Below are 18503 nucleotides of genomic sequence, written 5' to 3' on the forward strand. Positions count from 1 at the left end.
GCGAGAAACGACTCTGATTGGAGAAATGTCGTCCTCTTCCTCGCAGTCTGTACTCAAGAAAACATAGTGTGGATTTGGGAATGTGAGTTCTCTGACGGTGGGATGAGAACAAGAGAAAATGGGGATGGGTTTCTCCTCGCTGCGCTGGAATCCGTGGAGGGAAGAGAATGACATTTCATCCCTGAATATCCAAAGAGGGTAGTCAATCACAGGAGCCACTGAGATGTCCTCTGGCTCATAGACCGTGAGACAGCGGCAGTCATTCTTTGTGTTTTCCTCACTGAAAAAGTATTGAAACATTTCAGGGGAAAATATTTGAAAATGTTCATCCATAAAAGCCGCAGGTATTAATGCTAACAGGCTTTCGTGCGCTGTTAAAACCATGTTTTCCTCCAGAAGCGGGCAGCTGCTGAACAGATCACTCTCGTCATTACCAAGTAGCAGCTGCAAAGATAAATCCTCTGTGTTGAGCGCTTGTACGTTGCGCACGCTTTTGCATTTTGTCATTTGTCTCGGCAGTGCAAGTTGGCTTGAAATGAAAGCATTTGAGTCCTGATCCTCTAAACACTTCCTTGCAAAGTATTCTGAAGGTGTCTCCTTTCCAGCAGAGCTTGTGGACTCCTCTTCCTCATGTGTGAAGATAGGAGAGTCACTCGTGCTACGTTGTTTTTTGCTTTGAGGGTCAGGACTGGGATTCCTACTGGCACAGAGAAACTGCCCGTACTCTTCTTCAATATCGGAGGTAGAAAACTCACAGCTTGAACGACCTGGCTTGGATTCATCAGGCTGTGTGAAATAGTCTGAGTCAGCGGCGTCGGATGTGTCCATCAGACCGCCATCAGACAAATTATACTCTGCAGTGTCATCCAAAGAGCTGAGGTCATCTATGTTTGGCGTCACTGTTTCCCTCGGAGGGGTCCTTCCACCCATCCTGAGTTGCAAAATGTCATTTATTGTCAGTTTTTCCATTTCATCCCAAAAGGCAGAAATGGCGTACACAGGCCGGGCGTGGCCCGCAGCTTCGGCATATGTTTCAGGGCTGTCGGCCGCAGAGCAAGGTGTTACCGTTAAATCCGGAACGGGGAGAAGATGATCTCCTGAAGAGCAACCAGATGCTGCAAGACTTATTTCATGTTTTTGGAGGCCGTGCATATCGGAGGGAGGCAGGCTGTGTGTGTCGTTATCACACGTGGAGCTGTCATACGGCATTTTGTCAACACTTTGGCCGACAGATGGGGGCGTCAGGGTAGGCTGAGCATTGGCCCTTTCATGACCTTCAGAGTTGGTAGCTGTTACATTGCAAGAGAAAGCGCCGTCACAAGAATGCACTTCACTGCCTTGCGTATCGTCTGCATTCTCAGTGAGATTGAACATATTGTGGTTTTCTGTCAGAGATAATGAGGGTTGCAATTGCTGCTGTTCCACGAGAAGTTGCTGCAGTTCCTCCACTGATTCAGAAGCGGACAGATAGCTTTCAGAATCAAAACTGTGTGTGGAGAAGAACTCAACGCCGTCTTCAAACTCGTCAGACTCCACACTGGCCAACTGTGAAGGGTCTTCGGGTGTAAATGTGTCACGTGATATTCTGTCTATCATTGGCTCAATGATATTGTATTTAAGGGAATGAGATATCAGCAGTTTTTCTGACACACTGTCTTCTTCCTCAGAGGTTAAAGATATTTGTGATGCATCTGAAATGATTCCCATCTGAGGGCTCTCAGGGTTGTCTTCATCACTTGGATAACCTGCTGATTTTATCACCAAGTCTATTTTTTTTCGTGTGACATACTCTGCATCAGTCCCGCCCTCAAATTCATAATTATCTTTCACTATCTGTAACTTTAGGCCATTTTCAAGAAATCTCTCCTGTCCAAGTCTGCACATGTTATTGACCTTACGAGTTTTTAGTCTTCGTTTTTTTTTCACAGAGGCAGCACGTAGTCGTCGTTGTGCAGGATTGTCGTTCACTGTCACAAACCAGCGCTCTTTTTCTCCTCTCAAAGTACAGCCAATCACATCCTCGCTCACAGCGCTGTCTGAAGTGAACGACTCGTTCACATTTATCTCTCCTCGGTTGCAAGAAAGTGGGTCACGTTCCTGTATGGATTGGAATTCACGAATGTCACTCTCCATTTGCACATCTCCATCTTCATTTTTCAGCTCTGATGGTTCTTCATCTGAATACTGAACATTCAGTTGCTTAGTTTGCAGTGTGGCTGTGATGCTGTCATCTGTGTCTTCTGTGATGTGCTCTGCTGTGTTGATGGCGGTTCCTCCAGAAAGATCAAGAGACATTTCAGCTTTTGTTGTAAGATCATCTTCTCCTCCTCCTGTACCACTCTGAATAATCTGCCATGATATATACTCTACACAACCTGAGTAGTTCTCTTCCTCCATGCAGCATCCTGCAGCATTGCTTTCAGCTCCATCACTGTTAACAGCAGAGTTCTGCTGTGGCCCTTTTTGGCCTGTGCTAAAGTCTGAAATTGAGTTTCCTGAATCCTCTGAATCACTGAGATTCGAGCTATCTGGGCAGGCAAGAGAGGGTTGAGGCAGACAACACTGGTCACTCTCCTCATAGAAGCGTGTCCAGTCATACTCTGCAATGTGGATGCTGTGATCCAAATCATCCATTTTGATCCCTCACATGCTCCTCAATCTGAAAGAAATACAAAAACAATCCGTGTTAGAAGGCTGCAGATTGAGGTATTTTAGATGAAAACTAATGAAAGAGGCTTTATTTAATGTGTAGCAGTACATCCTTGGTTTCACCACTAGCTTATCGTTGAAGTTCCATCAACACATTTGAGTTAAATATAGAGCGTGTCTTTATCTGAAGCTTAACATTGCTTGTAATCAGCTGTCATTAGGAAACTGTTGTGCAGAACGTAAACAAACTGCTGTATTAGTTTAAAGCTTGAGAGTTGAAGACCTCAAAGGGCCTCAGAGGACAGCAAAGCACCACTAGAGTATCGTGGTCACAAGATCCATAACGGACCCCAAAATACTCCGGTCATATGACATGATGTGAAAAACTCATGTCCAATGTCAGGGCACAACATTACTGTATCATCTTAACAAACTCAGTGAGGGTCATTGATGCAATGTGATATAACGATTAAAATGTCATCTTACTTCAAATGACAGCAACTTAAATAATACTCAAATAAGTTTTGAGTAGTTTCGAGTAGTATTGTTTTATCGACAGGATAGAAGGTTTTTCTTTATTTTTCAGGTGTGGAATTATTAGGATTGCCGACAATGCCCCTCAACTGCTCTGCGTCAAAGTCAGTAAAGGTCTTGTCTAATACGTTAGTATTACATCATCAACACAACCAACACACAGCATATAGCTACAGTACATTGTTGTTAATGAGTTTTTGCATTAGAAAGAAAACCTACCTTTTGGAGAAGGACGAAGTGTCCAGTTTGAAGGTCTGATGTCAGTCTGTCCTTGCATGTGTCTCACTGGGGCCTCGCACTCTGCTGTTATAAATAGAGTAGTATGTCCAGTCACATGTAGCTGCAAAGTCTGTCCCTCTATTACTAGAGGTATGACATTTCAGTACCTTAAAATACAAGCCCCCATAAAGTTATTAGGTGAGATCGATACTCACTTTCATTATTTACATAAAAGATGTTCAAGGACACATGACACATTTTGGATGAATTATGGATATTTTATACATATAGTGCATTTATTTTAAATGACAAAAATCTGAACAAATATCAAATCTTATCTACGAAGTATGCATACACTATTTCTTTAAATTTAGATTGTTTTACTTTACCCCACTTATGTTAATTTGTATTATCAGAAAACTTTTCAGTCCCAATAATCCCAAAGTATTTAACATCTAGCCTTAGTCTCAAATATAACAACAAAACACTTGAAAACCCTTTGAAATCCGTAACACGATTGTAGATTTCCAAAATGCACTCTACATTTGTTTGCTTGGATGTCTTGCTTGCCACTCTGCTATACATACTGCTAAATTAACAATCAAGATAAGTAAAGTACTTTAATTCCTGTTTTCCTAAGTAATTAAGAGGGACATTTAAAATAATTTCTCAGTAAACCTCTCATTCATTCTCATTTTGTAGAAATATATTCTTGTCTGGCTCAGTGAGGCATTGTTTATTATTAACAGCAGGAATCACAAAATAAATAAGCTTTATTTGTATAGCACCTTTTATACAAGAAATGCAGCACAAAGTGCTTTCAAATAAAGCGATATAGACTAAAACAAACAACCTGTAGTGGAGGTAATATGAGACTTAATAAACGTTAACTCGTCTAAAGCCAGAAGCAAACACAGAACTGTACAATTTCCCACCAGACACAAATTCACTACAGGTCTGGATGACCCCAAAATAAGCATTTCCAGCCATCTCAGAACATTTTCACTATGGGTGTAACCTCACTGCAGGTATTATCGGTGTCAGAAAACACCCAGTGTGGCACTGTGGGGGTTCACAGAACACACACAACACATTCAAATTTGTCTTTGAACATTATGCAATTTAAACTAACTAGTGTCACATAAAGACAGCCGCAAGAGAACTCATAACTGCACAGAGAAAAAAACTGGTTATGGCAAGGTGCTTTATTTCTCCAAACATTACATACAGCTTCAGAACATTATTCATGGCATTAAAACTAGAATATGTACATCATTACAAAAACAATACATCTTTTGTATAAAACAATATATACATGTATTCAGCTTATGGCTGTCTGTACAACAGCAAACACATTATGCAAAAAAAGGGAATATTTATGGAACGATTGCTGCCTTTTTATCTGGTTCACTTCACGTTGCTTCACGTACACTGGAGGAAATTAGTGTTGTCAAGATATAAAACTATATGTAATTAAATAGCATGTAGCAAATACAACTAGGATACTTGTTTTAGAATAGTGTACAGTAAATATAAAGGCCACTGGATATAATTCAAATACCCAATTATTCCCCACATCATGACTAAATGTGTCCTGGCTGCTTTTAAAGCTCATAATGGCACAGTAATCACAGTTATGGCACAAGTACATTTGGCAAAGGTTATTAGTAGTCAAGAAAAGTTCACAATGCAACAATAATGTTGCCATCTATACAACAAAAGAATTCTCAATCCACCTTGATGGCAACTAGTCGTTTCAAATAAAAACAGGGTCCAACATTAGCTGATGACCTTAGACAAATAAAGTGCACAAGGATTCAGTAATTTGAGGTTTTGAGAGAAAAATCTATTGGCCTTTGAATCTACTTTATGGAACAAAATTGGCATATTAGAAGAGATCACAGGCCTTCCTATGAAAACAATGATTTTGTTGTTGAAAATGACTTCACATCGTTCATGTTTCACTTGGTCTGTTGTGAATGCATTCAACAGCGATGCATGATTTCTTGTACTTGTGTAATACATTCACGTTGGTTAAGCTCACAAAAAATGCAAATGCAATAATAAAAACACAAAAAGCAATCAAACAATCATCCATACAGCGGTCTCCTTAAAATATCCCAGCCCACCAGAAGACCTCTACTATCAGACACACAATATATTCTGTTGGTCTGACTAATCAGTAAAGCTCAGTGCACAAAATGACAAAATGTAAATAAATATCACGCATTTAAAATATCATCCTATTTAGCAAACACAGGCTTCCATCAAATGTCACTGGGCTGTCACTTTGTCCCCCGCAAACAAATCCCTGCTTCTCAACTTGATCACTCACAATTAATCTTTGCATGAAAAGGAATAGAGGGAACATGATTTTAAGCTTTCTTGCAGAGAGCTAGATGAGAAGATCATGACCGCTCTCAGATCTGTAAAAAACATGGCTATCGCCAGCAGCTGGTTAGTTAAGCTTAGCATTAAGACTGGAAACAGCTAGCCTCTTTCCAATGGCATCAACATTCACAACGTTATATCTGGTTTGTTTAATGTAAACAAAAAAGAAAGTGGATAAATTACAATTCACCGCAATAGTCCGGCCAGTACGATAAAGAATAGTTTTTTCCACTTTTTGGATGAGGTTATACGGATTAAAATGGATAAAATGTGTTAACCAGTGAACCTTAGAGGTGCTGGTGCTCCTGCAGAGAGTGAATACCTGTATTTCACGAAGTGGCAAACTATTCTTTTAACAGACCAGTCCACATATTTATGAAACTCATCACTTTAAGTTAAGTCAACTGAACACACACTGAGGAGTTTTGACTTAAAACAAAAAGAGGGATTCTGAAGTGCTGCACGAGTGGGAGGAAAAAACAGACATGGGAGGTTTCATTTTACCGAGAAATACTGAAACTATTTTCCTGGGATGCTTGTGGCTTTTGTGTGAAAAAACAAAATGTAGTATCAGAGAATGAGTCAAGAAGATTGACAGGTTAGCTGGTGGATACTAGAATATAACACTCAAATTGTTAATTGGAGAAAAAGTAACAGCCCTAGTGACATAAATGCAGCTACAGTTAAATATGGCCACCTACCTACGATTCAACTGGTCTTTCTTCACACAGCTGAACCGCCACCTGATAAAAACATAATCGAACATCGTTCCTGAGCGTTCTCTCGTACCTGCAGCGGCCGTCCCACCTCCTACTCCTCCTACACATTATAGACCTGGGTGGGTACGGTGGCACTATTCAGTGTTGATGTGGCAGAGGGCCGATCCCTTCTGACATATCTTGGCTTCCTCACTTCAAAGGAAACACAAAACAAAAAGGAACATATGTGTGGAAAATCAAGAAGAGACAAGCAATGGCATCCCACTGTATAGTGTCTTTGAGCTGACTCTTTTAGCAGAACTTTTATGCACTTCTTTTTGTGAACACAAGCCTGTCATTGCTACATCAGTCTTCAAATATGCAACACTCCTCATCAACGTTGCCCAATACTTCCGTGTACTGTTCTGACTGCTTTGCATTACCTAGTCTTACAACCTGTTCCACAAGACAAGAGTCACAGTTCAATAACAGATAATTTACAGATTAGGAGAAGGAAGTTGTTTTACCTGTCGAGGAGGGGATCATGACAGCCTAGTAGGGGGAACAAAAATAGAAATTATAACCATTTATTTTAGACTTATTTACAAATAATGTATTTGTGCTACAAGACAGCATTGCTGAGGCTACAATAGATGTATTCAGTCTCAACATAAGGCCCCACATGTACTGTAGTGTGTGATTAGCTGTGAAACGAACAAATAAAATTGACTTACAGTCTCACTTGGTTGGAATATGAAAGCTGTAAAAGTACAAAAATAATATTGTTACATTTGGGTTTAACTGACTGAACATCAATTATGAAATCACTAAAGCAGAGCAATAGCAGTGTGTTTCCATGCTCTCTCAGCACTTCCATGCTTCATTATATTGGTTGTAATGGTTTTAATGGGTGTGGTGTGTCGATAAAACCCTGCTCGTATAGTTACAGTGCATCAGAGCTGTGAAGTGCTTACCCTTGTTGCGGCGGTAGAAAATGCTCGGGAGTCGGTGGGAGCGTTTGAGGTAGAAAAAGGAGGCAACAGAGAGGATCAGGAACAGGCTGATCAACAGCGTTCCCAGGAGAAGAGAGGCTGCCACACCTGGCCCTCCTGCCCAAAAATACAGCACAAAACAGAAAACTCATACTCAAACATCATACACATATTTTTAAACACATGGAAAGTGGTAATACTCTTAGAAAATAACAAATAATTACCATACTACCCCCTTAAAGTTGGTTCATTGATATCCTTTAAACACATTAGCTTGAAATAAATGTATTATGTTTTCTAATAATTTAAACGCATCATATACGTAAGAAAATTAATAAATCAGTTATTAATGACTGGATTTGATATCTTACCAATTTTAGGAATGACTGTAGTTACAGTTGTGTGGTTTTTCCTCTCCACTGTGTAGTCTAATGAGCACACAAAAGTGGAAAATGTAAAATAAATAACATTCAGGTTTCTTTCTTTTTAAATAAAGAAAACAGCTCTGTCCTTACTGTAGGTGCAGACTGTTATGTTCTCCAAATCCACAGCTGCTGAGTCACAGAATATGCAAATAGTGTTGCTGTTCTCAAGGACACGCAAGAAGCATCCTGAAGAAACCAGAACAAGAGCATATTTCACTTTCTTTGCCTTTTGACACACAGAGATTAACAAATTATTACTTTCACCCTGCAATTTATATTCCATTATATTCAAGGATAGAAGTGAACATAAAAAAAGATATGCTTTTCACATTTTCTTATATGAACTGCTTTATATACTGCATGTATAATATATTTCTTTGTTTTCATCAAAAATAAAACCCTTTGCCAAATCAATCTAAAAAGTATCTAAAAAATAGCTAGTTTAAAGTTAACTCAAAACAAAATGTCCACACATTGCCAAGGATAAGGGTACCGCATAAGCACAGGGGTGAGCTGTTTCATGAGTTTCAGTGATTTTCACTATGTCCTTCTTGCATGCAGGAGCAAATTGTCTCAAATTTGTTCAAGATCAAATTCATACTCTCTTCTTTTAAAAAGTACAGAAATTAAAATGGATTCAGCACTACTCCTGCACCGGTTGTACAGTGCGTCACATTATTGGTAGATTGCCTGTGTTAAGTATTTTAATTCAACAACACTTCACTATTATGTTTTTAAAGGAACCCTGAATTTATCAAAGTAATTATACAAGATACATGAATTCATGACCATAGTGTTATTTCACTCTAACTAATCTCTAATAATGACGATCAAGTAATAGATGTGACGTTGAAAAGGTCAACAGTCTTAGTGACACTTTGTATATGTGTGCCAATTTCAGCTGTTAGTAAACATCCACATTACCTGGTTCACAGTGGGTGTCATTTGAACATGAGATGTTCACTCTCTGTTTCTCGCCACAGCACTCAAGTGAGTTCTGACGTAAAGCCTACACACAGAACATCATTCATTGATTAGCAAATAAGTGTAACCAAAACAAAATCACACATTGGCTCAGTAACATCCATTTTCTACCTTAGTTACAGGCGTCTCGGGTCTGATAAGAATCACAGTTGCAGCCAAGACCAAGAGGAATGACAGAGCCATATTCAACCCTTAAAGAGCAAACAGACCTGAATTAGATACAAATGCAATACGTTGACAAATAAACGATTACAATACATTTGACAAATTCTGGCTGAGGATAGGTTAAGTTGAATACTTGTTTTGTATATGTGTTGCATCCAAACTATACAGACAAGACAAGCCACAAGCCTTTCTTTACGTCACAACTTTGAACTTTACACTAACATTTTGTAATGCATAATAATATACTGGCAAAATGCGAAAGTGGCAATCTCTTAGATTTTCTGTCGAGTCACTATTTCTCAAAGAATAAGGGAACACAGTGGTGATTGAGCCCATACATATATTTATTTGCAGTGTTGCAAACTACATTATTGTCTCCCTCCATTATATAAAACACAACATAAGGAACTATGCACACAGTTCTGTCAAGTTGAAGCTGACAACAAAAACGATTGAGTGAACGCACAGTGGTAATACTCTGGCAAGGGTCAGGCAGGTTCTTGGTTTCGTTGGAATCGGTTGAGAAATGTAAACATTACAGTGTAAAGCGGCTCCCCTGTCAATCAAAACCGATTTACGGCAGCTGACCTGTCGTGCCAACAGTGATCTCGGGAAACGTGGCCCCGCCCGCTCAGGTCCACGGTGCCGCTGTCCCGACACCTGCCTGACGCTCGCCAGCCACAGGCTCGCCTCGCCACTGCGGTGCCAGTGGCACAAGGAGGATATCGGCCTTGCTGAAACTCTGAGCACGAGCCCTTGTTTTCACTCAAGTAGAAATAAAATCAGGACTGAAATCCTAAGTAGTGCCACTTTAAAGCGTTAACGTGAATGCTTTGGGAAATGGCATGAACAAGTGCGAACGTCAGCTGCACACAGGGTACAACCAAGCTGTTTAGCTGCCTAGCACCTGTCACTATTATGACGTTAAATCGTATTCGCAGTCAGAGCTTTAATAATGATGTCTAACATATTGAGTTACTCACAATGTCAGCGTTACAGAGGCAGATTTGCTCATTTAAATCTGTTCAACATTATCGGCTATGTTTACAATGACAGATAGATCAGCTGCTCGTAACAAAAAGTTAACTCACCAGCCAGTCACTAGGCTTTGACCAGACCAAACTCCTAGGTGTGGTTTTGATAATCAACGTCAGGTGAGGTCCGCTGCACAGGTGTTATCTGAAAGGCACCTATAGTTTTGGCAGATTTGTCATCAACACGCCTCCGTAGTTCACCCACAGATCCTACAGTGCGCAGCCTGCTTTCAATTCATTTAGCATAGACACTTCCGGGTACAATTTTCAAAATAAAGCCCTGACCGTATACTTCATTGACGTATGCCTATGCCTGTATAGTATACACATAAAATAAATTAATAAAATATATTAAAATATATACTAAAACTACTACTAATACTGCTTCATTAACGTATGTATATGTATGCACACTATACATTAAATAAATTAATAAAAACATGATATATTGAAATATATACTATAACGACTACTACTGCTTCATTAACGTATGCCTATGTCTGCATAGTATAGTACAATATACTCTTTAGGAAGCCTATGAGAAATAATACATTAAAATAACTTTATCTCAGTAGACATTTTAACATGTTTTAGCAAGAAAGGCCACAGGTGCAATTGATGACATTAATTATGGTTCTATTACATTGCTATTGAGTCTGCATGCTTACTAGGTTAGTGGCTCTGCACCTGAATGAAATGCAGCCAATAATGCATTAGAATGGCCAAATTAACCTGCTACAAGGCCCTATGATTTATTTATTTTGTTTGCCATTAGGCCCCTACTGAGACCACACCTAAAATCTGTATATTTACCCTTTTGTCAAACTCAGTCTATGGGGCCCGCTGGATTACTAGATTAACTATTCAGCATTGATAGTAAACCTACATTTATTCGAATTAGCTATACAATAATGTACCACTTCATCATTGCCATAACATATCTTCATAACTAAAGCGCTCACTCACTCGCTCACTTTTCACACGGCGGGAGATTCGAATCCTCGCGAGTTTCCTGTCGGTTATCGATCTTTATCAACAGGCCTCTGCAGAATGTGAGTCAATTACAACAATATTTAATCTATACAGTCTGTGTATTTAATCCACGACAACCATTGCTCAGAACAAGATGTCAGATAACTAAATAGTATGGTTAAGGTTTGGCGAGCTCAACAGTTTTTAGTAACTTAAATTTAAATAGACTGCATGTTATAACGTTAGCTAGCAAGTGAAGTATTTTCTAGATTAACGTTCGTGCTAACGCAACACTAGCTCGCACGACTCCAACACACTTGTCAGCAGTTGAATGATAATTCGGAGACAAAGCCTGCTACAATTACTACTAACGTGTTATCTTTACAAACAGATAATCAAACGCCATGAATCATACGAAGAACATAAAAGAGATGCTGAGCATCCCAACTGGAAGCAGGTAAGCTAACGCTAGTTAGATTGAGTGTGGTACTTAACAGTGACTCCCATGAACTGGTTAGGTTACTTCTCTCCAACTCTGAATAATATTATATGAAGCTGGGATCCATAGTTTAAATCTGGAAAACGGTGTAATCAAGCCCTACATTTGTGGAGGAATATTTTAAGTGTGTATCTGTGTGTTTACCTGATTGCTACAACTGTGTGGTTGTGTTTTCTTTACTCCTCACACATTGTGGGGATAAAACAATCCACAGAAATGGGGCTACCAGCGGCTACTCCAGTTTCACAGACTCTCAGTTTTTCTTTGGGTCTCAGTTTTGGCCTGAAAATTCTCAAGGCCCGTCTCAAGATATGAGTTTGTCATCCAGGACGTCTCAACAAAGTTCACAAGAGGTGAGGTCTATCAAGTTAATTTGATAAGTGGCAGTAATATCTTTGAGTCCCCAGATTTATGGACAAATTCCTGAGCTATCAAGGCAGTGTTACTCACACCTGGTACAATATTTGTGGTCCAAACTCATGGGCATATTTCCAGATGTGTTGTACTAAGAGTAAAGTAAACAATATGTTGTAGCGATGCTACCACTTTTTAGTTAATTTTAGTAACTTTATACATATATTATATAGTATATAAATATACTATATAATATAACAGTATATACTGCCATACTGTATATACTGCACAAATTATATCATTTGTGCAGTATATACTGGGAGACAATAGCCATTTATACAATCTGAGATTGCTATATTGCTTGTTTGTAACATACGTATAGTGCATTCCACATTATTGTGAGACTCTTTAGTCCACTTAAATGGGCCATGATGATTGAGTTCAGTAAGGCCATCTGTTTCTTTGCAATACCTGTTTTCCATTTGGTGGATAACACATACTATCTTATGAAAAATGTGACCCAATGCATAGGACCAGGAGTGCGTACAGTTTTATTTATAATCCCTCAGATTATGTGAAACATATGTATTGTGTCTTTTTTTTTTTTTTTTTTTTTTTTTAGGGAAGTGACCCAAAGTTTTCAAGCAGTTATCACACTAAACCTTTCCTGTTCGGAGAATTTAAGGACAAGAGCAAAGTTTTTGGAATACTGGATAAATTTGAAGAGGACAAGAAAAAGGCAAAAGAAAAAACAGATGGGTATGACTTAAACATGCTACTCGCTTTGAATGTATACTTCTACGATTATAAAAGAAGTAGGACTAATCACTTCTGACATTTTTATATCTGTCCTTTGCTTTAACAGTGATATGTTTGCCAAAGAATGTAATCATTTTCGAGAAACACTCAACAATGTAAGTGATGATAAGCATCCATTCTGTTTCTTTTTTGATTCTGCTATAGATTTTGGAGATAAAACCAAAGTGCTGCCATGTTTTTCAGATCCATCAACTGGTCGCTGGCACAGAGAGAAATACTGCGGTGTGTCAAACGGTCCTTCAAAAATTTGACAACTTTGCATCAACATGTAAGTTTCCTAATTTATTTACATTTATTTTTTGTTGGAATGATTAAACTCAGAGTTGCATTCTGTAGATCTGAATAAAATTAGTAAAAAATAAAGACTCACGAGCAAACATTTATTATTGCCAGTAGATGGTGCTCTTGGCACAATGATTATTCATTGGTCACCCATAATTTCCTCTAATGGAGATTTTATATACAGTTCCATACTTTTTTTAATTGTATTGACTTCTGTGCAATAAATTCAATCATTGTGTTATTCAAGCACATTTCTGTCTTTCATTCATCCCAGTGCAAAATAATTTCAGCAGTCTTCACAGTGACATTTCTCAGCAGTTTGAGACTTTACTGAATAAAGTGAACTCCCAGAAAGATATGATGACTGAATTAGAGGAGACTGCGCAAAAGGTAAACATTATCTCACATTTTGTCAAGATTGGCTGAAAGTAGATATTGGTGGATAATAAATATTTTCGATTAGTTATAGATAAAATTTAGATTTTTCTTTCAGCATGGGGACACCACAGCAGAACTCTGTTCGAATCTGCAAAGCTTAAACACTAGCCTGAAAAGTCTGACAGAGGACCAGGGGAGAGATCGAAACATGCTTGAAGAGGCTCTGAAGCTGCTCAGCACCTTAGTCTCAGAGCACTCAGGCAAACCCAGCCCAAAGAGAGTGACGGACAATGCCATCCAGACGTCACCAGAGCTGGAGCAGCCATTCTCCATCATCCTGCAAAACGACAAGCTCGAAGGCACGCAGGTTACACGCAAGTCATACAATAATGATAACACTAAGGCTGATGTTCCCCCTCGGCATCCCGGCTACATCATAGGAAAGAGGAAATTCAGTCCGAGAGGCCACAGAAAGCGCAAAAAGAGGCCGTTGGTGCTCTCACAAAGGAGTAAGTGCACTGTCACGAACGAAAACAGTAACCCTCTCATGAACTTTGATAAACAACAACATGTTTCATCACCCTTCTATGAGCGTCAGGATCCGAACATGTTAACCAGCCAGGAGAGTCCCAACCCAGACTGTCTAAAAGTGCCAAACAGGGAGATAAGATCCATAGCTGAAGGGTGTTTCATCACCCCTTTCAGCTGCTGGTCTCAGGACAGCAACAGCTCAAAGCACTTCTTAGAAGTCGAGCCCATTTTAGAGAAGCTCTCATCGGAGTCCAAGAGAGGGAGCCCAGTGAAACCTGAAGGCCTCTGGCAGTTGTTTGACAAGGATTGTGATTTTGACTTTTAGAGGCCGAGTAAAGGATTCAAGGGTGAAGCATCTGTGCTCTTATGTTCGGAGTAAAAGCCGGAACTGTTTATTGTGATATTTATCATTACGTATGACCTATGTTATATCTGTTGTAGAGTTATTCAGTTTTTTGAAGAATGAAAACATTGATGAATGTTTATTGTCTTATAGTTGTGGTGGAAGAGCTGTTGAGGGGTCTAAAATGTACTCGTGATAAGTATGTTTAGGGCAGATTGACATAAATACAATAACATATTAACAGTTATTCAGCTGACAAACAAAAATCCATATTGTTCACTTAACCTTGATTTTTTTTTAAATACATTTGTTCTGTATTTATACTCTAGATTCGATTAAATATAAACTTTTTTTTAAATAATCAGCCACGCTCCATACATGTTAAGGTGCATGTTTATTAGCAGAAAACATTACTACGCTTTAGCAAGCATTCCACAAAACAAACAATGGATTGATATGTATATTCTGTAAATTTATTTTATTTATTATAGATCTTTACCCTGCAATAAACAAATCAAATACTCCATAAGCATCTTGGCATAATTTTGTTTCAGAGTCCTTAATAATAATTTGAGCTATATTATCATTTAATGTGCAAATTCTTGTTGTGGTTAATCTGTTATTGGTTAGCTGCTCTATGATATGTTAAGAAATAGTCAACAGATTGCATTCATATGTTCTCAGAGGTGACTGTGATGGCTTCAGTTTCTTTGTTTTGAAAAGCTGGACTCAAATGTGGTTCAGTATTTTTGCTTGAAATATGACTGAAACCATTATGTTGATTTAATTTCCTGTCAATCGACTAATCGTTGCAGCTCTAATTATAACTATAATATATGACTGGTTAATGTCAAGAGATACTTTTTTGGGTTTTGCTGATAATGCTATGTCCCACACAGCTGCAAGATTCCGATGATCATTCTCTGCAGATTAACATTCTCTTTTAAGATTAACAATAGCAAACACTGTATTTACAAACAATCGTTCTATTCTCATTGACATGAAAATCTTATAACAATGTGCAAATCACTAACCGTAGATCCTCTTTCATATAGAGCAGTAAAACCTTTTCGCTTGAAAATAATAAGTGCATTGATAATTAATAATTAATTGCCTTCGCTAATTCTCCAACACAGACTTTGACTTGATCTGAAAGGTGTGTCACTCTTTAACCAAGTCTGCAGGAGGGGACATGAGTCCCCGTGGGTTGAGATTTGCCACTAAACAGACGTCATAGTTGTCATGCATCAGAGCGTGCCGAGCCATCACAGTCCACCGGTTCTCCCGTGGGTCCAGCTCCAGAATGTCTTTTGTTATATTATCATGACGATCTGAAGGTAGTTAAGAAACAGAATGGTTAATGTAGTCCCTTGGAGTCATCTTCCAAACTCTTCATTCATTGGATATGACTATTATTTAATTACCTGCTCCTTTGTAGTATCCACATACATAGATCTTGCCTCCCACCACTCCTGCGTTTGAGGCATTGGTGCGCAGTGAAAGTTGTGCAGATGGGAGAGGAGGTCCATCCCTCCAACAATCTCCATCTGGGTTGTAGATCTCTACAGCATCGAGGCAGCGGCGGGATTGTCCACGATCCACACCCTCACATCCGATACCCCCTGCAAAATAGTAAAAATAAATAAATAGAATCCTTATGAAAAAACGTTGTTCTAGGAATCAATGCAGCTCAATTGGCGTTTCAGGATTATCACAATATCTGCATTCCAAGAAAAAAAAATGATATTACCCATCACAAAAATTTCGCCATTGACAACAACAGCACTGCTGCGGTACTTTGAGTACTGCATGGGACGTAGCTCTGTCCACTTGTTTGTGTTTGGATCATACTCCAGGAGGCGGTTACTAAGACGGTCGGGCTCATCATCCGTCCGGTATGACTGGATGGTTAAAGGTGAGAGAGTGTGTGGCAGAGCAGGTGCAGTCAGAGAGGAGTCACACACAGACACTGAGCTTATTAAACGTGTTGAAGTCTGATTCTCTAGGTTTCACAGTAATTGCTAAGAAGTTAACTTGTGTAAATATGTTTTGACATCACCTGTGGGGTTCGACCACCCATCACATAAAGGCGATCTTTCACCCTGACCACGCTGTGATAGGCTAAAGGTATCGGCAGGGGTGCTGCACTGCGCCAGGGTCCTCCTTGCAGAGACCATCGCTCCACACAGTTAGTGATGAGAAACTGGTTCTTCAGCTTCATCTGCCCACCCAGCAGGTACAGAGTGTCACCCAGTGACCCCAGAGCGTATGAATCACGGTACTCAGCTGACGTCAGGCACTCCCAGCTTCCTTGGGCCTCTACTTTGTACCTGACAACCCAAGATAACAATCAGTGTCATTTGTGTGCATGCACATACAGAGTTATCCAGTGTGTCATCTAAACCTTACCTGTAAATCTCAACATGCATGTCCTTCTGTCGGGCCATTCTTCGTGCACCTATCTCTCCTGCCACTATAATGTCATTTCTTTCAGTTACAACCCCGGCACACACGTACCCCAGAGCCTCCGCATAGCGAGGGGAAGTTATGTAGTAGATTCGGCCTGTGGATGGGGCATAGCAAAAGCTGCGCTCGGTATAGTTGCCGTATCTTGACCTGATCCCGTCGCCGTCGTTTCCAACACAGAGCAGCAGATCTGTGGTCTCCATGCCGTACCGCAGCTTTAGTTTGCGTGGTGCAGCTGAGGGATGCATCGCTGTGGCCTCCAAGGCTTGATTGAGAATCTCTAGACATTCAGCATCTGCCAGGAGAGCCGTGTTTCTTTTCTTTGCCTCTCTTAAATAGTCAGGATGTATCAGTGGCAGACGGACCTTTCTCAGGAGCTCTGGAAGGTGCAGAACGCGAACCTCTCCATCCATCAGAGTGCTGTGTTTGACCCAGCGCAGGACAACATCCAGGATGGTCTCTTCTTGTGAAACATTGAGGTCATCAGAAGTCAGGAGCTTTCCCAGCTGATGGGCCTCCAGCTCCAAGACCTCCTCATTTTGGCAGACTTGGTCAAAGTGCTGCCGCAGGAAGCGCTGAGCATGGTCAGCCAGTTCTTCTGCACCAAGGTCACGGGCAAAGTAATACACACCAAGGCAGTTGGAGGCGTCCATGTTCTCGGTCATGTGCTGCTGGCAGCGAGTGAAGACGTCATCCATCTGCAGGAGGAAAGCGGCAATAGAGATGCCTTGTACATTGGCGTTGGTGAGAGGAAGATCAGAGCAGTACATGTAGTTCAATAGGAGGGCCAGGCTGTCTGCAGGGGTGTCATGCAGGAATATTTCTCTGTTGTTGCACTCACGCAAGCCGCATGTGAACATTACACGGAAGTATGGGCTGAAGGCAGCCAGAACGACCCGATGGCATGGAAAGCTGATGCCCTCAGCAACCAGCACCACATCTGTCAGATGCTCACCCTCCCTCATCTTCCTCAGCTGGTTGAGCAGCACCAGCCCATGTTTGGCCGTAAAATCCATTTTGCCTCAACTTCTTTAGAAACGATGATATTTAAAAAGTTACACAATACGTTTTATGTACTCTGAACAACTTGGTCAGGACTTTGTCTCTGAAAAAACAAAGAAAAAAAACCCAGAAACAAATACATAGCAGCAATGAATGTCATCAACTAGCTAGCAGTTTAATAAGCAAATGCTTGTGCGAAATGTACTTGTAATGCTGTAACTGCTAGTTAAATCAACTTTTTATGTATACTCATTTGGTAATCTTAGTGTCCTAAAAATCGATTACGTGAAAAATGTTAATACAAGAATTAAGTAACTATTGTTTTACTTGATTAACCATGAGAATCAATGTAGAGCATATTTAAATCATACAAAACCACATCTCTATTGTGGCCAAAGTAATGGCAAACCTGTACAAATATGTCCATGGACTTCACATTTAATCAGAATATCTAATTAGCTTTGGATATAATAAATACTAGCAAAATTCACCATTGTCCAAATAACATGTAGACTCCCTTATGTTAGCCGTATATCTGTTCACATCATACAGCATTTACTTGTAAAAGCCTTACCATAGTCTCCAGTTCCTCTGCTCTCTTTGGTCTAAAAAGACAAGTAAATATCTATGTTTTTCATGTGTTGTTGAATGCGTCAGTCAGGGGTGTTGAAGAGGGTCTGAGCTCTTGCAAGAGACAAAGGTATGCACCCCCTCCGCCGCTGTGGCCCTCTGAGCTGCTAACCCAAAATAGACAGTGTTGTGGCAA

At 39.9% G+C, this 18503-nt stretch overlaps 1 protein-coding gene across 4 annotated transcripts; it reads right to left on the minus strand.

Moving 5' to 3' along the window:
* Nucleotides 1–14644: 14644 nt before the first annotated feature.
* On the minus strand, nucleotides 14645–18404 carry kbtbd12 (kelch repeat and BTB (POZ) domain containing 12). Of its 4 annotated transcripts, none has more exons than XM_079217992.1 (6): nucleotides 18312–18404; nucleotides 16679–17840; nucleotides 16329–16599; nucleotides 16020–16170; nucleotides 15694–15891; nucleotides 14645–15600 (listed from the first exon to the last, which is right to left on the minus strand). In XM_079217992.1, the coding sequence occupies exons 2-6, from the start codon at nucleotides 17749–17751 to the stop codon at nucleotides 15431–15433; spliced, it is 1863 nt and encodes a 620-aa protein (XP_079074118.1). In that variant the 5' UTR covers nucleotides 17752–17840; nucleotides 18312–18404; the 3' UTR covers nucleotides 14645–15430. The 4 variants fall into 4 exon arrangements, with proteins under 4 accessions (XP_079074118.1, XP_079074119.1, XP_079074120.1 ...); XM_079217993.1 differs by lacking the exon at nucleotides 18312–18404 and having other exon boundaries at nucleotides 16679–17433; nucleotides 17691–18151; XM_079217994.1 differs by lacking the exon at nucleotides 18312–18404 and having other exon boundaries at nucleotides 16679–17433; nucleotides 17577–17706.
* Nucleotides 18405–18503: the final 99 nt, after the last annotated feature.

Source organism: Taurulus bubalis, assembly GCF_910589615.1.
Source record: "Taurulus bubalis genome assembly, chromosome: 5".
Lineage (NCBI taxonomy): Eukaryota > Metazoa > Chordata > Actinopteri > Perciformes > Cottidae > Taurulus > Taurulus bubalis.

Coding starts and splice junctions, on each gene's coding strand:
- kbtbd12 (XM_079217992.1), bottom strand. CDS start 17,751: ATGGATTTTACGGCCAAACATGGGCTGGTGCTGCTCAACCAGCTGAGG. Junction 15,892..16,019: donor TGGCGAAATTTTTGTGATGG/GTAATATCATTT, acceptor ACTATTTTGCAG/GGGGTATCGGATGTGAGGGT. Junction 15,601..15,693: donor TGGATACTACAAAGGAGCAG/GTAATTAAATAA, acceptor AACTACCTTCAG/ATCGTCATGATAATATAACA.